Source organism: Vespula vulgaris, chromosome 11 (genome assembly GCF_905475345.1).
Source record: "Vespula vulgaris chromosome 11, iyVesVulg1.1, whole genome shotgun sequence".
Classification (NCBI taxonomy): domain Eukaryota; kingdom Metazoa; phylum Arthropoda; class Insecta; order Hymenoptera; family Vespidae; genus Vespula; species Vespula vulgaris.
Window position 1 is genome coordinate 6132597 of NC_066596.1, and position 24638 is coordinate 6157234.

The window sequence follows — 24638 nt, forward strand, 5'->3', positions numbered from 1 at the left end:
CTTCTAAGTTAATATACAACAATTTGCTTTTATTAGAACAATTATTTATGAAGATTTATCTTATATATATTATACGTATGAACAAAATAAAAGATTTATATTTATCAAGCTTAAGATTAGATTTTCATGAGAAAATTATGATCTCTCTCTCTCTCTCTCTCTCTCTCTCTCTGTCTCTCTTACAAATTTGAAGTAATTTTAATTTCGTGATACTCTGTCATCGTCTGAAGGATATCTATATATCTTTCTCTCTCTCTCTCTCTCTCTCTCTCTCTCTCTTTTTGTTGGCAAATTCTCGCGAGTAGAAAAGAGACAAATAGGATGGTATACGAGTCAATTTTCGGTACAGAGTCTCATCTTAACGTTCGTAAGAGAAAAAGAGACAGATAGACACAGAAAGAGAGAGAAAGACAGAAAGAGAGAAAGAGATAGATAGATAGATAGAGAAAAAGAGAGAGAGAGAGAGAGAGGTAGAAGTAGAGTAAAGACGACTTGTTTTCTGTCTTTCCTCTCGTGCGCCTAATTATACAACGAATTTAATGAATGAGTGAGCTAGCAAAGACAGTGCCCCATAGATGAGCGTATATAAACCACGGTCAATGCCGTGTGGCGGCTTTTTCATAGAGATCAAAGGGAACGTCTCACTCGCACTTTTGGCGATGGGGGTTCATAACGAAAGAGTTGCAGAGAAAGAAAGAAAGAAAGAAAGAAAGAGAAAGAAAGAGAAAATATGTTAAGTTAAGTTAAAAAGGAGAGACACTTAGAGGTACAAATTGCTGTAAAAATAATTGCTGAAAGATCTCTTTTCTTTCTTTTTTTAATATCTCCCTTATTCTTTTTTATTTGTATTTCTATTTCTATCTCTATTTGTCTCGTCTTTTCTTTCTTTTCTTCTTCTTCTTCTTCTTCTTTTTTTTCTTTTTTTTCTCCTTTTTTTTTTTTTTTTAACTAAGGGCGTTTCGTTAACGAGGGATGTTTTGTTTTTTTATTTTCTTTTAATCGAATTTTTTTACAGCAGCGGGTAATTCTTTTTTTTTTTTTTTTTTAATCACAAGATGATCGATAATTATTTTCTTTTTTCTTTTTTAAATTTTGTGCGACACGATCGAGTTCTAGGGTAACATGGAATTTACAGTTGATCGATCATCAATTTGGGTTTTTCTTATGGGTTTTTAATCTGTCCGTAATTGATTAGCTACGAATTGGATTGATAATATTTGAAAAAAATTTTATCCCATAAGATTGAGTTGATTTGATATTGTTATGATTTATAATAATTCAATGATTACAAATGGGATTAATAATTTTGAAAATTTTATATTTTATATATATATATATATATATATATATATATATATATACTTAATTGAGTTCTAGCAAGCTCAGAATTTACGACGAGTCATCGTTACAGTTGATCGATTATTGATTTGGAATTCTTATGGGGTTATACGTAATAATTCAACGGTTATGAGTCAGATTAATAATGTTTTAAAATTTTATGTCATATATATATATATATACATACACACATATATAATTGAGTTCTGCAAGCTCAGAATTTACGACGAGTCATCATTAAATCTGATCGATTATCGATTTGGAATTCTTATGGGGGTGGGAGGGAGATAGGTAGATTTATTACTAATAATTCATCACCCACGATGGAATTAATACATTAAAAAAAAAAAAAAAAAGAAAAAGAAAAAGAAAAAATGTATGCATTTGATTTATAGAAGATTCGAATTTTTCATTATTTAAACACGATCGATTATTGATTTTTTCTCGATGAAGATGGTATTAACGAAGTATCAAGATAATTAGTAATGTAATATGAACGTTTAGATGCTTGTGTTTCGTTTCGTTTCGTAGTCGAAAAGTATCTCACAATCGTGAGATGGATACGTGATTCGTCGCTAACCGCTAATCCAAATTTAGAACGACCGGCGAACAATAATATTGATTTCAACGAAGCCCGAATTTTGCTCTTGCAATGGTAAACATCCCGGGGCTCCACGTGGCGTCAATATGTGCCGATGTTCGTTCTTTGTACGTAAGTACGTAATACGCATGCTTCGGGATTTCAGGGCCGTTTCGAAAAAGCACCGTTTCGAATCAGAATTTCTTTCGATGAAAATTCCACTCTATGGCGCCTGATACGCCTACTAACTCGAATTTATTTAACTCGAAAGAAAATCGAGTCGTTGTTTCAATTATATTTTCTTCAATTGTAAAATTTCTTAGATCTTCTTTTAGAACGATATATGTGTTTGTGCGTACGCGCGTGTGTGTGTAACAAATACGATAAAATTCTTTAAATGATCGATCTAAAATTTGTATAAACAACAAAATCGATTGTAATAAAAAATACGATTAAATTCTCTAAATGATCGATCTAAGATTTATATAAACGATGAAATCGATTGAATTATCTTATCTTCTTAATGAAACTATAAATTAGATTATCTCAAACGATCTTTACGATTATTAATCGACTTTAGAATTTAGAATCTTCTTTTTCTCTTTCGTATCTTTCCTCAATGAAAATTATTTTCATAAAATTATTATCCAGTTTTATAGCGAGATTATAAATTAATGAAAGATGACGTTTATTCTGTCGTGAATTTTTTGCTAGGATCTTAGCAATCAGTTTAGAATTTTATAAATCTAAATAAAACATGTATCCTAATCTTATAATAGGATTAATATTATGAATACAAAGTTTTTGATTAATACATTATATTATATAATATATATATACACAGTGTATAATAATTATAACGTAAACATGGACGATAGATGAATATCAAATTTAATTTTGAAATGTTTTTATGTTTATTTCGTCGATCTACCGGTCGTGACACTATAAAATAATGATTCTGATAATTCTTGGGGGTCCAGGATACCCCGTCGGGTACTTGAAAGGGACCCGAAGAGACGTCTCAGGGGCGGCGAGTTCGGTGCAGCGCATCGGGCACTCGACACATGTAAAAACCCCCTGGGATGCCGATACCGCAACTTTTCAGACCCCCAACGGAGAAGTAAGCCAAGATACGTTTTTGCATTGTCATCGAATCGAGACGATTGTCTCCATTGCAATTTGTTGACCACCTTGTATAACATTTCCTAAAAATCAAGTCTATATACTTATATAGATATATACCTATTTATACGTAATTACATATATATATTTTTTTTAATAAGAAAAAAAAAAAATATATAAAAATGCTGATAATTTGACTTTATAGAAAATTATAAGGATTACAAAGATTATAAAGAAATTATACAAATTTTAAAGATATATATACATATATATATAGATTAAAAAACAAATATTTGAGTATATATCTATTATATATGTATATGTATTATACTGATATATTTATATATATATATTTATTAATTATAATATATATAAATTATATAAATTAGAAGTAATAATGGTAATAACTTTCGTTAATAATTTTTTTCTTTCTAAATTACATTATCACAATGTAATGTATTATAATACAAAAATTTCATTATTTCTACAAGAAAACAAAATAATATAATATATATACACGTATATGAAATTATAAAGATATAAAAGATATAGATATATAGATGCAATCGATAAGGTGTTGGCTTCTCGGCATCCACGCGAGAAGTGCAACGTGCAACGACGAATGCAATGTCGAGTGCAACCGTTCTTGGTCCACTGCCAAGAGAGATCGCACACTCCTTCTGTCGACGTCATTATCGTACATGATAGTTCGACCAATCGTATTGCCGGAAGGTAGACTGACGGAGACAAGAAAAGAGTGAGAGAGAGAGAGAGAGAGAGAGAGAGAGAGAGAGAGAGAGAGAGAAGAGAGAAAGAGAAAGGAGTGAGTGAGAAAGAATGAAAGAAGAAGGGGTAGGATGGTAGGTAAAATACATTTGTATGTGTGACGTGAGAAAGAGAGAGAGAAGACTGAGAGAGATAGAGAATGAAAGAGTTAGAGTAGGGAGAAGGAAGCTGATTGGTTCTTCTCTCGTAGGACATCGTAACCATGGTTACTATTCGATGTGAGGTAGAAAGATGAGAGAGAAGGATGGGAGATAAATCCAGGAATGAGAGATAGAGCGAGAGAGGGAGAAAGGAGGATGGAAGGGGAGACATAGGGAGGGAGAGAGATAGATATATAGAACCTAAAATAAACGTAATAGATACGTCTACTTAATTTTCGTAACTTCGGTCATAGATTTGAATACATTTTATCTATTACTAAATATATACGTATGTATATATATATATATATGTATGTATGTATGTATGTATGTATGTATGTATATATGTATGTATAATTAATAAGTTGTATTTTGATTTGTAGACTTGTATTATAGATTTGATGGATTTCATCTATTATTAAGTATACCTAACAATCTTCTAAAATATTATAATCTAATAAAAATTTAACAACACGTATAAAAAATCTTATTTCGATAGAAACAAATCGAAATAATTCATTTACGAATATACGATTTATCTCTCCTCAGACGAACTATTCATTTGCAAAACAGAAAAGTAAATTAACTGAACGTAGAAAAAGTTTTCCAAATAATTAATAACAAAGAAAAAAAAAAAAAAAAAAAAGAAAATTATAAATCTGCACTAAATCAATTTAGCCATTATTACATCCATACGTCGTCTATCTAATCGATCTATACGTACATACGTACGTATGTACGAACTCGTCGAGTTATATTATTAAATTAATAAAACAAAAAAAGAAAGAAAATATACATATATAAAAAAGAACGTAGAATAAATTGATCGTAGAAGGTTTCTCTTCTAACACTGAAATTATGTTCTCATGTTCACCACGCAAACTCGAGGGAGTTACCCCCACTTTTCTTCCACCAGTTTTATTTAACTCCCTTCCACTCTCTCTCTCTCTCTATCCCTCTCTCTTTCTTTCTCCCTTACATATATACTCTGTCCTTATCTCTCTTTCTCTCTCTCTCTCTCTTTCCGTTCTTGGTGTTGCTCGTACTGGCACGCGGTCTCGTAGCGATCACGAAGCAACAAGTGTCCGGAGGCCGTTGTCTTCGGCTCCGCCCCCGAGTCTCTGTTCTCTCGTATAGTTTCCTGCTGGAAACTGCCCCGAGGCGATGCAACCACCTCACTCGAGAGCTGATCGTGCCGTCAGCTAGAAATCCTCCGCGAATATAACAACATAAATACGCACGCGAGTTAACGAGATTCTCGTTTTGAGAAAGAAAATTGTTTCTCTTTTTCTTCTCTTCTGCTTTTTTTTTCTCTTCATTTTTTTCAATATATATATCTATGTATATATATATATTTTTTTTTATTTATATAATTTTGTTTGGTGTGTGACAACGACAGTATTATCATCCTCCGTTCTCTCTCTCTCTCTCTCTTTTTTTCTTTTTTCTTTTGTCTCCTTTCTTACCTTTTCTCGATCCCTTTTTTCTTGTTTTTAATTTATCCTCGTCCATTCCATTTTCTCACGCTTAAAGATATATTTATATATTTATATATATATATATCTATGTCTAATTTTCTTTTTGACAATAATTATTATTAATTCTTGTTATTAGTGTGTTTTCTTTTTTACATTTTGTTTGTCTGTTTTTTGCTTCGATTTTGAGTTCAATTGATTTTAGAAAAAAAAAAGAAAGAAGAAGTATATATATATATATGTGTGTGTGTATGTGTATGTATATACATATATATATATATATACACACGAGAAGAAAGGGATAGTTTATCATGGGAAATAATTTTCGATACATTTGCAATCGGAACATTCTCATAACGGAGGACAAAAAGAAAAAGAACTTTGTGCAGTGACCTTTTTTTTTTTTTGTTCTAGTGTCCACTTTTAACAATTCTTATCTCTTCTCTCTTATCTTCTCATTCATTAAAATTGAGTAACGATAGAAAGAAAGAGAGACAGAAATGGAAATATAATAATCGTCATTAAGTGAGAGCATAATTAATATAATGATTTGATCGAGACAAGATATATATCGATCGAGACACATTACCTCTCGAGTTATACAAAAGGAAATACTTAGGTGAAGAAAAGAAGAAGAAAGAAGATTCGAAGTGACGTCGTTTTCTTTCAATTCCAATTTTTTTTTTTTTTTGAGTTCTCTTCATTTTTTTCTCGTCTTTTTTTTTGGTGATATCGGAAGACATTGTTACACATGACTCTTTTCGTCGGTTGCGTTTCATTAATTCGCTTATTTATTTTATATTATTTATTTATTTTTTTCTCTTTTACGATGACCACGAGAAAACGATTATGAGCGTGAGAGATAAATCGATGTTACTCGAACGTTAGAAAAGAAGAAGAAGAAGAAGAAGAAGAAGAAGAAGAAGAAGAAGAAGAAGAAGAAGAAAAGTGTGGACCGGACGATGACCGTTATCTGTGTGTGAGATAACATAATATAAACAATTTTCCTGTTAGTTGGTTCGTTCGTTCATTCGTTCGTTGATTCGTTTGTTTGTTTGTTTGTTTGTTTGTTTGTTTATTGGAACATTTCCGTGATCGCGATTAAAATAATTCATCGCGTAATGATGAACGACATAATGGGTGATAATTCGGTTACTACGAACAATTCTAATAACGCTAATAATCCTCATAATAATAATAATAATAATAATAATCATTCTAACAATGGGAGTATCAATAATAATAATAATAATAATAATAATAATAATAATAATAATAATAGTCATAATAATAATAATAACAACAATAACGGAAAGACATCTACGGGAGCTATGGGGCCCAATGGTGGTGAAGGAATCAGTGCTGCCGTCGCTAAAGTTCTTCAAGGATATGATTGGACATTAGTACCGGTTGCTACTAAGTAAGCTCGTTTTTCTAATTTTTGCGTTTCGTTTTCTAATTATTACTATGATAATCAAAATTAGATCAAGGACAAAACGTAGAGAGTATATATATATGTGTGTGTGTATGTGTGTGCGTGTGCGTGTATGTATGTAGATATCTATCTCGTTTTATTTCGAATTTAAAAGTTCTTCTTTCATCATTTATACTTTGTATTTTATCTTCGTTGAGCTCTAATCTTTTTTAATTTTTAGAAATATTTAATTTTAGATAATAATAGAAATTAGCGTCGAGTAAATATCGGTATGGATTTTATGTCAAATTTAATTATTGTATCGTATTGGTTAGTATTTTTCTCGGTCTGTTAAATTACTTTCTAATCTTTTTTAATTTTTAGTTGGAAAATAATCGGAATTAGTGTCGAGTAAATGTCGGTCTCGTCTTATTTCAAATTCGATTATTTGATTTAGATATGTTTTTTTTCTCTTTTCTCTTTTTCTTTTTCTCTATATTTTTCTACGTTAAACAAGTTTCTAATCTTTTCTAATTTTTGTTAAAAGATAATTGAAAATTAGCGTAGAACGAACAACGGTCTCGTTTTATCTCGAAATTAATTTTTTTATTATTTTTACTTCGTGCCTTTTTTTCCTTTCAATAATTGTAAACTACGTTAGAATGATTAGGACAATATTTGTCTACAATATTTCTTATCGCGTATTTGAATTCACCGTTGATATTAATTATGATAATTATGAAAAAAAAAAAAATAATGAAATTATATACAGATAGATATAAAAAAAAAAAAAAAAAACAGCGATCACTATTTTATCAATCAAACGATAATTCAATTAATCCAAACAATTCAATCTACAAATCACTCTAACATCATTATTGTTATTTCATGAAATAATAATAATAATAATAATAATTATAATAATTACAACGACAGTAATGATAATAATAATAAAAATAATGATTATTATTTGATGAATCATCATAAGTTAGTCATACTTATACAAGGTGTAAGAAAAAAGAAAAGTGAAAAGTGTTGAAAGAGAGAAAAGTTTGCAAAAAAAAAAAAGAAAGAAAGAAAGAAAGAAAGAAAGAAAAGAAAAGAAAAAGAAAGGAAAAAAAAATATAAGAAAACGCGAAGAAAGACGATGGAAGATATAGGAGTATGGGGTGGAGAGGGAGGAGGGAGGAAGGGGGAGGAGGAGGAGAGGTTTTAAAAATACGTGACGCTAACTCAATTATGACGCACCCGTTTCCACGGCCTGGGAAACGACTTAAGCGAAGAAAAATGTCCTCGCTTGCCAATTAACGGAAATTAGCTAATTAATACCCGATCGCAATGTCTTATAATACTTATTCCTCTTAGATTTTCACTCTTCTGCGTTTATTTTCAAACCGTTCCTTTTTACATCACGTGGCGTTCTCTGTTTCCAAGAATTGACAAAAAGGAAAAGAAGAAATAAGGAAATTTTTTTTTTTTTTTTTTTTAATTAAAAATAAAATTTCTGCAAGTACATACAATATTTACACACACACACATATATATATACATACACGTGTGTGTGTGTTTATAGAGTGACAAAGATAGAGACAGAAAGAAAAGCAAAAAGAAATATATATATATTTTTTTTTAATCTATAGAAATTTATATATTAATATATATAAAGAAATTTATATATAATATATTATTTAATATATAGAAATATATATCTATTAAGATTTTATGATCAAAGAGATACATTGCAGCATCCCGTCGGACTGTGTGTAACAACTCGTTCGATATAATCGACGATGGCCTTTAAGTTCGAGAAAAATGACGCAACTAAAGAGTGCACGGTGTTCTGGTGTCTTCTAATTGCCTCTCGGTAATGCGAGATTAGAACCTTGAATAGAATGTTTCTCTTTTTTTTTTTTTTTCTTATTTCTTTCTCTCTTTTTTAATTATTATCATTATTATCATTATTATCATATACATTATACGACGGTTTTTATTTGGCAGAGAACATACTTCTTCCTTTTCTTCTCACTTTTCTTCTTCTTCTTTTCATATTTCTCTCTTCTGTTCTTTTTTTTTATCTTTTTATCAAACATCACGCGATTTCTCTTCGAATCAAACGTTAGACAGAAAGAACAGAGAGGTGGAGGGGTTGAGTGGAATGATTAGAAAATTTCTAACTCGTCGACGATCTCCTTATTTCATTTTTTTCTTTTTCTTTTCAAATTCTTACAAAACTTATTGATCCCAGTCCGACCAGATTTTTCCAGAAAATTAAAAATTAATCGTTAAGGATTCTTTGTTTTTTTTTTCTTTTCTAGAGATTGAACGTTGAAAAATACACAAATTAAAAATCGTAATGCCGTATCTGAAAATGATTATACAAATGCAGAGTTGGATATATTCTCTCGTGCGGCGTCGGTCTACGTGCCAGCCGGCTTATCGCTAACTCTCAATTATATGAGTTATCTCGGGATGTGTAGTAAAGGGTACCGTGTTTATTTCTACTGATACGGGGGCCCGATAAAATCGACTGTTTTTTAATTCCCATGAGAGTTCTCTATGAGAATTTATGTATCTCCCTTTCTCTCTCTTTCTTTCTCTATCTCTCTCTTTCTTTCTTTCTTTTTTTTTTGCCGTCCATATTTACATTAACTCCTGAAAGTTTACATTTAACGAAACATATTTATCGATAGCTATCTATTATTTAATTGTATCGATCAAATCGATAGAGTCTCGATATTAAACAAAAATTAATTGAACAATAACAAAATTTCTTTTCTTCTTAACATCAGACAATCGTAATTATTTTTTGAATATTGAATTGTTTAATCCTTTTGAATGATCTAGCTTATCGATATCTCTCGATCACGTAGATTAATAAATTTTTATATTTTTTCATCTCGAATTGATAAGATAGTTAATGTATGATATTCGATTGTATTATATCGGAAAGTTGAAATTATTACGAGAGTTTATTTATTTTTCATAAATATACTTTTCCACGCGATCTCTTTCGCGATTAAATTTTTATGTGTTGATGTCGTCTCTTTAAAGAATCAAAAGTCGAAAAAAGAAAGGGCAAACAAAATTTCCATTAATTTATATTAGAATGTCTATGCTTTTAATTTTATGTTATTGCGAGAGAAGTTTCAAAAACTTTCCCCAAAACGATTTTCGCTTTAAGAAAAAAAAAATGAAAGAAAAAAAGCGTGTTAGAAATGTTGTCACGTTTCAAACGTGTTAGGTCGAATAGGTTTTATTAGCAAAAACATTAGTAATAGTAATAGTAGTAGTAGTAGTAGTAATAGTAGTAGTAGTGTAGTAATAGTAGTAGTAGTAGTAACATAAGTCGTAAGTCGATGTAAACGAGGTGTAAAGACTTAAAAAATTTTTTTTTTGCGTATCTAGGTAAACCATAAACGTGCGCGCGCGTTCGTCCAAGCTTTGCGTTTGCGACGAACCATCGCCGTGAAAACCGCCTTGTTAGTGAGCCCACGCTAATTACAAACGGCTCTTTCGGTTTACACACGGATTTAACGCCCCTCTTATTTCAAAGAGCCCGAAAATATACGAGACTCTATTCGAATACCTCTAAAGGCCATGTCGATTTTTATCGGCCCGTTTGTCTTTTGTCGTTGTGATCGATCGATCAATTATTTTTTATTTTTTCTCCCTTCTCTATTTTTTTTTATTTTTTTTTTTTTTTTAATAATCGATCTGCCATTATGTTATATTAATCATGTTGATTCGTTTGTGCGTGTATATATATATATGTGTGTGTATATATATAAATTATTATTATATTAAATTATAGGTATATTATACAAATGAGGATACAAGTGACGAATATTGTATGTATGTATTTATATATAAAATTATTATTATTATTGAAATGTCATTGAATATAATAAAAGAATGAGTATTATAATAATTACTAATAAATATAATAAGAAATGATAATAATAAATTTCTTAACAATATTTCGTCACACATATTACATTAATTTATTACATATACAGTATAACAAATATTCATATATTATATTTTTATATTACACATAATTTATATATTTATTTATATATAACTACAATTATCTATAATTATATACATATATAAAAACTACTTCTCCAATTTGACAATTTTACATTTCGATATGCAATATACACCAAAAAAGAAAAGAAAAGAAAAGAAAAGAAAAAATAGAAAAATAAAAAGAGATCAGAAAAAGAATAAAAAAAAAAAAAAAGAAACTGAACCGAGCATGATCAGAACGAAGTTCGATTAATCAAAGAAAGAAAACACGAGAGAGAAAGAAAAAGAGAGAAATAGAAAGAGACATAGATACAAAGATAGAAAGAAAGAAAGAAAGAAAGAGAGAGAGAGTCAGAAAAAGAAAGAAAGAAAGAAAGAAAGACAGAGGTGGCAGCAATCACGTCCGTCACGTTCTCGTTCAGGACCTAGGGTTAAAGTTTTATGAAGTCATCTTCTTGGAAAGAAAGGGATACGTCCCATTCGAAAGCCGTCACACGTTTTAACATCGGCAGTGTTATTTTAAGGCGAGCCTTAGAAATAAAAGCTCGCTGGGTAGATCGGTAGAAACGAGAAGGGTTGGTGGTAACGGTGATGAAGATGGTGGTGAGAGTGATGGTGGTATTGGTGGTGTTACGGGAGAGTGGTACGGGGGTTGAATGTAGGAACGATGATGAGTCGGAGGGTGTAGGGGGAGTTTAGGTAAAAATTCTAATCCTTAAACGATGCCCACCGTTTATTTCCTTCTGCAAGTCAGCGGATTATCTAGCGGAATATTATCATTTTATTTTCTTCTTCTTCCTCTTCTTTTTCTTTTTCTTCTATTTCTTTTTTCTTTTTTTTTTTTTGTTCTTTTCCTCTGGCTTTATTTTTTGTATTCTATAAGGAGAGCGAATAATAAGATATTCTTGATATTTAAAAAAAATGTATTTTTCTCGTTATTATTATTATTTTAAATAGACGAAAGATCGAGCGAGTCGAAGATTTAAAGGATAGGTGACAAAAAATCGCTTCCAATGAAGATAATGTCTACTAATTGCAGGGGCTCTGGCGACAAAAGGGCGGCACACGTGAAGAGACCAATGAACGCTTTCATGGTATGGGCACAAGCTGCCAGGCGGAGACTGGCTGATCAACATCCACAACTTCATAACGCCGAACTCTCGAAAACTTTGGGAAAATTGTGGCGGTGAGTTTGATCTGTTTAATCAAATGAATGTACGTTCTTTTTTATTGAAAATATTGAAGAGAGAAAGTGTTAGAAGACGAGAAATCAAATAATGATCCTTTTCGAGCAAAGTTCTGAACAAGATAATCGAAAATTTTGTTTTGTTTTATTAAAATATATTTACAATCAACGAATTCACGTATACTTATAGATATTTGATAAAAGTGACACATTTATCATTTAATGTAACACAAAAATATTTCTATAATTAAAAACAAGATGTATATATTTATATATTATAATGATGACAAAATAGTGATCTTTGAAAAATTTTAGATAATAGGAAATACATACACACATATATATTTATATACACGTTTTTGATATTTTTAAATAACACATTTATCATTCGTTTTATCCGCGAATAAGTGTAGATATATGTAGGAAATAGATATAAGATTACTTTTTTCTTTTTCTTTTTTCTCTTTTCTTTTTGAAACATCTCAAGATAACAGATTTGATTTCGTTTTCATATTATTCGATCGTATTTGTGTCGGCTAAAGAATTTCCGTCTCGTGGTTAGTCGGAAAGGCACCGTCCCGATAAAATTAATCGGCACCACGTGTCTTCAATCGGCTGCCTTTCCATTCTCGATCAGATAAGAACGATTCTCACAGATGCGAACTTGGCAAGCTGCGAGCACCCGGCCATGTAGAAAGAGGAGAATCGTCTTTCATGATCTTTAAGCTTTAAGCAAGAGCGTTTTACTTCGTGGAAAAAAAAATATATATATATATTTATATACGTATATATATATATATATGTGCGTGTGAAAGAGATAAGGATATTTTCTCTCTTTTTTTTTTTATCGATTTTATTTTTTATTCTTTTTTTTTTTATTACCATCAATCATCACCTTAATATTAAATAAAACAAAATCGTATAATATTTTAATATTAGTTAATAAAGTATCATAGAAATAATGATTAATACAAATAAAAATGATTCGTTAGATGATACGTACGTGAAAATGATATATTTTATGGGACACTTTGGTTCTATCATTATTTTTCTTTTTTTTTGTTTTTGTTTTTATATATTTTCTTTTTTTCTTTTACGAACAAATATGCATATATATATATATATATGTATGTGTGTATGTGTGTGTGTATATAATATTAAAGACACGTTCTTACCACGTGGCGCCAAAGACTACACGTGGTATGTTACAAGTGTCTCTGTTGCTCGAAAGAAGTAATGTGAATCGTGTTGAATTTACGAGTGACGAATATATTCAACATCTAACTGATACTTCGTATGATCTGGATCCTTGAAAAACTTGAAAAATCTATCAAAAATAAAAATAGCGAAATAAAATTCGAGCTATGAATTAAATATGTATGTATATATATATATATAGAATACTATTTACGATCAATAAAAAATATTTGCAATTAATAAAATAAAAAAAAAAACCAGAAGAAAAAATATATATATTTTCTTGTAAATTAAACTATAAGATAAAAAATATAATTCGCTCGATACGAAGATACTATATTTCAAACATTACAGTCGATAGTCGGTCTACAATTTTCTTTTAAAAAAATTGTCAACGAAAATTGATTAAATAAACTTAATATTTTTATTACCATTTATATATATATATATACATATATCAAAATAATATTTTATCATCGTTTATTATATATCATCGAAAATTATAATTTTATTATGATTCACATATATAAATATATATAAAAAATAATACCGTATTATCATTAATTATATATCATTAAAAACTATAATTCTTTTCTTTTCTTTTCTTTTTTCTTTTTTTTTCTTTAAAAGCCATAGAAAATTAGATATTCTTTTTTCTTCTATGTTATATCAAATTGTGAAAGTAGAAAGGGACAGAATTTAGTTATACGTATTTGACTAAGTAAAATCGAAAGAGAGAAAAGATGACTCGAAGACGATTTCATTTCCTGGTTGGGCCTAACGAGGGGCCCCCAGCGAGTCTCACAAGAGATCATCAGAGGACCCGCCGACAAGGCCCCCCATAGCGAATCATTTTATTATATACCGACTCGATCGCGATTCGATCCGATCCGATCCGATCCGATCCGATCCGATCCGATCCGATCCGATCCGATCCGATAGTCGATCCGATAGCCGATCAATTTCCCAACGAAACGTTCGTTCGACTTGTCTCGAAAGTGGAACGAATAAACGCGGAAGAATTTTTATGGGATATCTATGGAATATAATATCAATATTCGATTATCTTATCGTCAATAAAAAATCAATGACGATTGAAAGAATTTTGAAATTAAAGAGAGAGAGAGAGAGAGAGAGAGAGAGAGAGAGAGAGAGAGAGAGAGTGAGAGTGTACTATGTGTGTGTTTGTGTGAGAGAGAGAGAGAGAGAAAGAGGAAGGTTACTAAAGAGTTTTTTTAACTTCTTAAAAAGTAATTATTTAGCACCTTTAAAATGGACCTAACGTCACTTAACACTTTTTACCGAGGATGTAAATTATTTTGAGAATATAGTCAGTAAAGTTTTAGTGACTGTTTCAATGGAAAGAACGATTTAAACGTTAAATCGGGCCGAAGAAGTGTTTAAACGAAGTTTTAAGTGTGAAATATTTTTTTCTAATCGATAATTCGAAATGGTGTTTGTTTGAGTTTCATTGAAAAATCGCTGATATTAATTTAATTTGAATAATCTTCATGTATTTGATTTTCTCAGATATCCGGGTCATTAGATAACTCGAAGTCGTGTTTATTGGAGATTTCTTTTAGAAATCTTAGAAATTATTTTTATTCAAATAAAGATGAGATAGCGTCTGTATAGACGTTCGTATATTTATTAAAAAAATTGTAATTCTCTCAAAGAAGGATCTCAAAGGAAAGAATAATAACATTTTTAAATAAGATAATAACCAACAATATATTAATACACACACACACACACACACACACACACATATATGTATTTCTCACAAAGAAAAAATAAAAAAGAAAAATGAAAAAGAAATATAAAAAAATGTCGAGAAAGAACAAGTAAGAGAAAAAGTAAGAAAAAGTAAGAAAAAAATTAAAAAAAAAAAAAAAGAAAAATAGAAAAAAGAAATGGCAGGTTCGGAAAAATTCACCTGACAGGGACAAGGAACGTATTGTGTTGTTATGAGATAGATATTCTTGATGGTGGGCCTTTATCTCAAGCAGGAACCGGCCGGCAGCTGCCAGCACGCGCCAAGGATGAACCGTGATATCTGTTTTCTTTTTGTCGGCAAACACGCCTTCTAATATCTTCAATGGTGATACCTTACAAACGGACGAATCGTACGTGGACGAAAACTCTTACGAGAATGGTAGAGATTTATTTCTGTCACCAATATAGTTACACCTGGATATCTGAATATATATATATATATATATACATACACATATATAAGTGTGTGTATATATTTTGTGTACGTGTATATTATGTATGTGGGAGATGGGTGGTTGGATGGTAGGAGTTTTATTTTATTTAATTATATGATAGAATAACTTGGAGAATTAAGTAATTCTTTTTTTTTTCTTTTTTCTTTTTTTAAAGAAGAAAGGAAGATAAGAAAGATGATTTGTAAGAATTGAATGGAGAGAATATCAAGTGCGACGTTTTTTTTTTTTTTGAATCTTTTTGTTATTTTTGCATCTACGAAATCAATGTTTCTTTAAATTACTCTTTTACATATTCTTTTTTATCTTTGTACATCCGTTTTTTTTTATGTTATCTTACATCTTTTATATATATATATATTTTTATAATATTCATACGTATATATAAATATTAATATGTATAAACAAAAAAGAGTTTGTTAGCAATCTACGCAATTAATTATATTATCGAGGATTTATAATGAAATCGTTCGTTGTATCGAACGTAAAAAGAGATCGAATTTCGATCAAAGAGAGACGATACTCAATGATAAGAGAGTCAAGAAGAGTGTAGTAAACCTAATTGGTTGATCCTGGGTTGCATCTGGCGTTTGAAAAAGAGGCTGCGAAGAGAAGCCTATCGTTGGTTGGTAGGCCGAAGGAGGGTAAAGAAAAAAAAAAAAAGAGAAAATAAGAAAAGAAAGAAAGAAAGAAAGAAAGAAAAAGAAAGATAGAAAAGAAAAAGAAAAAGAAAAAGAAAAAACGTCAACCCGAGACAGAGTCCATTGACCAGATGCTACTCTCTCTCTCTCTCTCTCTTTCTCTTTCTGTCACACTCTATCTATCTCTCTTTCTCTCTCTCTTTCTCTCTTTCTGTCTTTCTCTCTCTTTCTGCTGTTAAAGACATGACAAAACATATATCCGTTAAACTCGAGGATGCAAAACGTTGCTTTTAATGTACACACGTACATTCGAGCTGGTCAAGAGCTCTGCAAGACGTGGGATTTAAATTTCGAAGAGACAGAGACACCGAGTATATTGGTACTTCGAGGAACAGAGACAGAGAGAGAAACAGAGAGAGAGAGAGAGAGGGAAAAGTTACGTTTATAGATGAGTAAGATCGATAAGATCGATAAGAATCTAAGCAACGTCTCTAATTCTCGGTTTAGTTTCTAATTCTTATCATTCGAAGAAACTATTTCTTGTTCTGATTTTCATCTTCTTATTCTATCTTAAGAAAACGAGAGAGAGAGAGAGAGAGAAGATTAATTAAAACGAGATTAGATCTTCTTAGAATTTATTAGAATAACAACCACGAGTTAAATAACTGAATGAAGATAAATAAATTTTGTCTTTCTTTCTTTCTTTCTTTCTTTCTTTTTTTTTTCTTTTAAATGATTACATTAAATTAAAAAAATTCGATCGAACGAACGAACGATTGAAAATCAGATTGAAAATAAATCGCCAACGATTGATGTAAATGATTTATTTGAATAAATTCGTTCGTAAGTATGGAAATCCAATTCCTCGAAGAACAATAGAAATTAGATCGATTAGAAAGGATATTGGAAGAAAGAGAATAAAATTTCGATCGACGTACACCGGAAATGAAAGGAACAAAGGAACGTTCGAACATTTTCGTTCGTCGCGAAGAAAAGAATATCTCTCTAATAAAAATGATGGTGAAATGATCGATTGGAAATAAAATTACGAGAGACCTATGCATGCGTACATATCAGGAGAAAATTAATAAATAAATAAATAAATAAATAAAAATAATTAAAGAAAGAAAGAAAGAAAGAAAGAAAGAGAGAAAGAAAGAAAGAAAGAAAGAAAAAAAAAAGAAAAATTTTAAGAACACTTCGTGACGCCATATTATACCGGAAAACCTTATCGTTCTTTAGGGGTCTTTAAGGAGAGCCCAGTGGGAACGTAAACACAAAACTTCTCTCTCTCTCTCTCTCTCTTATTCTCGAGTACACATACACACACACACACACACACACACATATATATATACATACATATATACACATTATGGTTATGCCTTTCGCGCGTTCTTTACGAGCTTAGACTCCTCGAGACTTAACGCCAGTCCAGGAACACTAACCAGACGCAATCTCGCAAGTCGCACCTTCTCTTCACTCTTCCTCGAAAGAAGAGAGAATCGGATGGTGATAGAAACGTTCGAGACTCTTTACACGACGACCTCCGTCCCTCCAACTCCTCTTCTTTCCTCTTCGATCCCTCATCTCCTCCCTTCATCTCTTCAACCTCCTCGATCCTCCATCCTCAGCCCTCAACCGAACCGTCTTTAACAGAATATGCGGTGCATGCGTCATACGTGAATCACGTTAATCCGACGACAGCTTAAAACAGAACCCGCGTGAACGTGCTTCTTGAATAATTTTAACGTGATCTAACGTTATTCACCACCACACTATCATCATCCCTCCTTCTCTTCTCTCCCTCTCTCTAACAACTCTTTCGAAATTATTCGAAAGAGGACGTGAGAGCGAAATATTTTTTTTCTCTCCTTCTTCCTCTTTTCTTTTTTTCTTTTTTCTTTCTTTCTTTTTTTCTTTCTTTTTCTTCTTCTTCCTCTTTTTCTCCTTTAATTTCGCCGAGTAATTTTTCTTGGCTATTCTTTTCTTTTTTTTTTCTTTCTTTTTTTTTCATTTCTTTTTCGCTTTCTTCCTCCGCTATTTTCCTTTTTTTTTTTTTGACGCCATCGAGAGCAATCGAAGGGTTGGCCTTTTCTTTCTTTCGACGATTGGAAATCTTACTTGATAACTCGTTCTCTCCTCTATATTTTGTAAATCGAATCTTTTTACCGTGTTTAAAATTTGAGAAAAAATTTTCAAATTTATGAAAAATTTAGAAAAAATATTGAAAGGTCGATCGTATCAGAAATTCTAGAAATAGTAAAAATGTATGCACATTTTTCTATAAGCGAATTTCAAATATTGTGATATGAATTTGAACGATTTAAACGAACGAATTAATATTCACATAGACGCACACATATTTTTTGTTTTTTTTTAGACGACTTTCCGATAACGATAAAAAACCATTTATCGAAGAAGCCGATCGTCTTCGAGTTATACACAAACGTGAACATCCGGATTACAAATATCAGCCTAGACGGCGAAAACCAAATGGACCGTCGGGTCGTGATAGTTCACCATCGAGAAGCCAAAGTAATTTGATTTTTAGCGTGTCGAAGTCCTTGAAACAAGAGGATATGAGTCCTAGAGGAGTACAAGGACCAAATTCACCTCAGAGCGGTGCTAATTCTTCGCCATCTACGACACCTAATCAAGGATTGTCATTACCAACACCACCTACAACGCCTAGAGGTCAACATTACGTCAATCAGGTAAAAACAAACATAAAAAATCATTATGTAAATATATGTATTTTTTTGTTTGTTTGTTTTTTTTTAAATCGTTTTTTAAATCTATTTTTAAAACCTTAAATATCGATATAATTTTTCTTGTATATAAATTTATTTCATTCTTCAATTTATTTATTAAATAAATTTTCTCTCGTATATAATCGTTAGAGTCTAATTATATTCTCGAATGATTTTATTTGATTTTTTAATATCTTCGTTAGTTTATATCGAATCATTCAAAGGAAAGAAACAAAAAATAAATAAAAAAGAAAACATATCGCGTGTATTTGTTCTGATAGGGTAATCAACATCAACAAAACAATACGTTTTATCATCAAGAATTGGTAAACAGTACGACGTCGGTCGAATCCCCACAACCATCTGGGGTTGATTTTCGATATATCGAAGTTGGGGATGGTTTACCGGTCGAAGAGAGTCAATTGAACGGCCTTGGAACATTTGGATTGAATCTTCCATTAAATTTACAAGAGTGCGAAGTCGAGAGCAACGAATTGGACCAATATCTACCACCGCAGGTTGCACCTGTGCAATATCCACCTGTATCAACTACTACCACGAATCAATGGATATTGAACAGGTAGAGTAAAATAATAAAAAAGAAATAAAATAATAATAAATGAAGGAATAAAAGATAAACGATGACAAATTTGCAAAAATTATTAAAACGAGCAACAATCTATTCGTGTGTATATATATATATAAAATAATTATAAATATAAATATATATAGATATATATATATAGACATATATATTTATAATTATTTTGTAAATTAATATTATATATATTATATTATATATATATAATATAATATAATATACGATATATATATTTTTTTATAATTATTGAATTAAATTCATTTGAGAATTATCGTCGACATTTTTTTTTATCTATCTGTGTGTCTGTCTGTCTGTCGAGTATGTATGTGCGTGTACGTGTAAAACGTATGTTTCACAGATACGAGGATGAAACCGAAAGGCCTAGCAAACGTCATTGTACCGAACATTCAATCAACGAAATAACTTGGGAAGATAGAACCCAAGAGATGGTGAGGTATCACGAATTGCAGCCGCCATTGCCACCGGTTGGTCACATAGCGCCATTACACAATCCACCACATCATTCGATGCAGATGAGCCATACACATGTACCCTCTGGGCCTTATGCCCAATATCATCGATACGGCGTCGAGGCCTGGCCCAATTATTTATAAATTTAGATTTTTTATTTTTTTTTTCTTAACCCATTACCCCTACCATCCCAATCCCACATCACTCACTCCTACCCTTTTATTTTTTTTTTCTCGCGAAACCGAACGTTTCTGTTTTCTCTCTTTTTTTCTTTCTTTTTGCTCTTTTTTTTTTCTTCTTTTTCTTTTTTTTTCTTTACAAAGTGATCAACACGATACGATCGTTAATTCGCCGAGTGAGAATTGTTTTATCGTCGTGGTATATATTATTGTTCTTTCTCTCTCTCTCTCTCTCTCTCTTTCTTTCTTTTGCGATACTTCTTTGTCGATTGGAGAGAGAAAGAAAGATCATTCGCGAGGGACGAAAGTGTTCAAAAAAAGAAAATAATAATAATAAAGGAAGGTAAATCGATCGATCGATCGATCGATCGATCGTTTCGAGTTTCGCAAAATATTTCTCTGCTGGTTTCTTTTTTCTGTTTTTTTTTTTTCACTTTACTTTACTTTCTCTTCTTTTTTTTTTTTTTTATTTTTTCTTTCAATTCCCTGCATCAAATTCGTTCGTTCGAGTGACAAAAAATTACAGTATTAGCAGTACTCGCGTCGAAAAAAATTCTCGTAGTTCGTGGTAAGAATCTTTTGTATCTTTATTTCTTTCTTTTTCCTTTTTCTTTTTCTTTCTTTCATTCTCTTTTCTTTTTTTCTTTTTTTTTTTTTTTCAACGGAGAGAAAAGAAGAAGTGTAGTAATAGGAGTAATAATAATAGTAATAGTAAATATAATAATATTAGTAATAATAGTAGTAGTAGTAATAGTAATAATAATAGTGCTAGTAGTAGTAGTGTTAATAGTAGTATAGAAGTGAAGTAAGAAATTGACATACTCCATGACATCATTCCATGACAGGCGGCCATTCCAAAGCGAAGAATTTCAGGCTAAACAAACAGCCGGAGCTGTTGATCACATACTTACGTATATATGTACTGTATATATACATATATACATACATATATATATATCTATATATACATATGTGTATGCATGTATATATGTATAGCCTGCGGCAAATTTAAATGTAATAAAAATAAAAAAAATAATAATAATAATAATAATAATAATAGTAATAATAATATCTAAAAATTAATAATATTAACACACACACACATATATATATATATATATATGAGCTCACGAACTTTATATATATATATATATATATATGAGTTCATGAGCTTTATATATATATATGTATATGCATATACATATATATATATAAAGCTCGTGAACTCTTTATAAATCAAATAATGATTGATACAGAGGCCTGTGTGGTTTATTATACACCGTGTCACGAGCACGTTGTACATACATACGTCGTATACGCGAACGTTCTTCAAATAAACCGATGAAATACGAGTTGATTCGCGCGATACTACCAGAGAGAAATCAATGTATGTAAGTATATATGTATATACGTATGTACGTATATTCTCTTGGCAGCAGTTAGTTAACTATCCAATGAAATTCAACGATTGATCGTTTTCATCGACTTTTATCGAGAATGAGAAGAAATCATCGACTCGTGAATTTTTTATTATTATTATTGTTTTTTTATTTTTTATTTATTTCAATCTTTCTTCTCCTTTTCTTTTTTTTATTCCGAAGATCATCGCGTATTTTTTATTTATTTATTTATTCATTTTTTTTTTCTTTTTCCTTTTCTTTCTTACCCGATGAATAAATTATAATTCGCAGATTCACCTCACGTCTTTCGATAATTTTTTTCAAATTCTTCTTCTTTATAATTTTTCTTTATCATCATCGTCATCATCGTCATCGTCATCGTCCTCATCATCATTATCATCATTATTATTATTATAATTATCGTTATTATTATTATTATTATTATTATTAATTAATTAATTAATTAGTTAATTAAGAGCACAGTAGAATTTGTTTCCTTTTTCTTCTTTTTTGTTTTGGTTACTTTTAATCTAACGTTAAAAAGACGTCAATTAACACATTCGTCTACAGCTGTTCTACATACCGTGCTTTCGTACTTATCGTTAGATATTTATTTTATTAAAGGGCGTGCCAAAGGTTTGTCTTTCTTTAGGTCGATCGAAAAAAAGATTCTTCAGGATGATTAAAAAAAAAAAAAAAAAAAAGAAATAAATAAAATAAAACCAGAGGAAGATAAAAACACGAACAATCGATTCTTTCTCGAGACTTTTTCTTTTTTTGATCGTAGATTCCATTTTTTGTTTCTGTGTTTCTTTTTTTTTCTTATGGATCGTGAAATCGCCGTGAAAAAAATCTGCTTAGTTTGTGCCTGAAGAGTTTTCAAATTTTTTATTTAAATTTTTGGCCCACCTAAAAACTTTTGGCACACCCTGTATATATATATTTTTTTCTCACTCTCTCTCTTTCTCTCTCCCCCTATCTCTCTCTTTATTATATTTTATATAAATATTATTTTATTATATTTGAACTAACTTGTAAAACTATATACATAGATAGAAAAAGACGAAATGATAAATAGATAAAAAGAGAGAGAGAGAGAAAGAGAAAAAGAGAGAGCAATACACAAACATAGACAGAGACGAACTAATAAAGAAAAGAAAAAAAAAAAAAGAAAACAGAAAAAAAGATTTGTAATTTATAAGAATTGTATGTGTTAGTTCGTAAGAATAAAGAAGGATATACGATGATCTATATCACGAGGATCTATATATCAAATGTTATCCTATCGATTTATTTTTTCGATCCTTCGACGTGTGAAAATAAAATTAATATTACGTATTCGAAAAGAATGTAGTAACGAAGGAGAAAAGAAAAAGAAAAGAAAAAGAAAAGAAATAAATAAGTAGATCAATGAACAATATGAATTAAAATGAAACGAAATAAAAGTATTAGCGTACTTTGCTACTCTCTTCTCTCTCTCTCTCTCTCTCTCTCTTTGTCAATTTTCTTTTTCTCTTTTTTCTTTCCTTTTTCTTTTCACTTAGCAAAGTCCACGTTGTTTCACGTTCGATATTACGCGAATATTGAAAAACATAAATCAAAGTCGCACGAAAAAAAAAAGTAACGAAAACCCAAAGAAAGCGAGTTGAACGAAAAATAAAATGACAAAAACTAAAAAAATAATAGAATCCTTCTTTTTTTTTTGTGAGCGAGGGTCGAGAGGAGAGAGTTGAGTCTTAAGAAATCACAAAATCTAATCCCTCCATCCATCCTCTAAAAATTGAAATTTCGAGCAAGACGTATCAAAAAAAAATATAAAAAAGAACTAAAGAAGAAACTAAAAAATTAAAAAAAAAAATAAATAAATAAATAAAGAAAGAAAGAAAGAAAACCTGCTTCGAATATCAGCGAATTATTTTTTTCTTTCTTCCTTTCTCTTTTTTGTTTTCTTTTTGCACTCTCTCTCTCTCTCTCTCTCTCTCTCTCTCTTTCTCTCTCTTTCTTTTTCCTAATGGTCTGAGAGTGTAGCAAGCAATGGACCATTCCGTGCTTCGAAGGGCAAACAGGCTTATCGAAATCCGTCCAACAAGGAACGTGGGAATGTCGCGACTTTTATGCCACTTATCCGCGTCTCGAGATTAAAAAGAGAGGAGGGTCCCACGTATGTATGTATATGTGTTTTCTCTGTCACTCTCTCTCTCTCTCTCTCTTTCTCTCTATTTCTCTCTGTCACTCATACACTTACTCAAGCTCTTACTCTCTCACTCTCATTCCCTAACTCTTTTTCGTTCTCTCTCTTTCTCTCTCTCTCTCTCTCTTTTTCTAGTAGATGCACGTGTACGAATGAACGTTCTTTCTATATACACGTATACACATACATACATATACATGCGTGCATATAGAAAAAAAAAAAAAAAAAAATGATTTCTTTTTTAATTTTCTTATTAATAATACCGAACGACGGTTTCGTTCGTCGTTATTTTTAATCATTTATTTTCAACTTCGAAAAAAATGAAAAAAGAAATGAATTAAAGTCCACGCCGATATATTATATTTATTAATCGTTCGTTTTTAAATTTGGTATAAAAGAAGATTAAAAAAAAAAAAAAGAAATGAAGGAAGTTAATCGGCAATGGTACGATGATGTCTATTATGGACGTACGTAGACATTTTTGAAGAGGGAAAGGACAAAATAAAAGAAAGAACAAAAATAGAGAAAATAGAAAATATTCACGTCGTCGTTATCCAGTCATATTCTTCTTAATTAGATCTGGCTGACGTAATTATCATGATTTAATCACGATAATAACGTCTTTCTAATTGATACAAAATTCATCTCTAATACATGTAACGTTTCTCTCTCTCTCTCTCTCTCTCTCTCTCGCATTTTCGTAGAAATAATTAAGATATTTTTTTCTTTCTTATTTCTTTTTCCTTTTTCTATTTCTCTTTTTTTTCTTTTTTTTTCCCATCTTCTTCTTCTTCTTCTTCTTCTTTTCATTTATCTCGAGTAATAAGCCAAATTACTATCTTTATGGAAACTTACGCATGAATGGTGCTCGTTGTTCGAACGTGACTGCTAATTGGCCGGACTATTC

General features: G+C 30.6%; 2 protein-coding genes across 7 annotated transcripts; one reads left to right on the forward strand and one right to left on the reverse strand.

The window, feature by feature from the left end:
* Nucleotides 1–24638, reverse strand: part of LOC127067461 (sex-determining region Y protein-like) — a 104002-nt gene that overhangs the window by 10266 nt on the left and 69098 nt on the right.
* Nucleotides 5078–22820, forward strand: LOC127067456 (transcription factor Sox-10-like). 7 transcript variants are annotated; one of them, XM_051002372.1, is made up of 6 exons: nt 5080–5307; nt 5856–6861; nt 11924–12070; nt 18520–18853; nt 19171–19469; nt 19849–22820. In XM_051002372.1, exons 2-6 carry the CDS (start codon nt 6563–6565, stop codon nt 20102–20104), a joined length of 1335 nt encoding a protein of 444 aa, XP_050858329.1. In that variant the 5' UTR covers nt 5080–5307; nt 5856–6562; the 3' UTR covers nt 20105–22820. The 7 variants fall into 7 exon arrangements, with proteins under 7 accessions (XP_050858331.1, XP_050858329.1, XP_050858334.1 ...); XM_051002375.1 differs by having other exon boundaries at nt 5081–6416; nt 6724–6861; XM_051002376.1 differs by having other exon boundaries at nt 5081–6416; nt 6758–6861.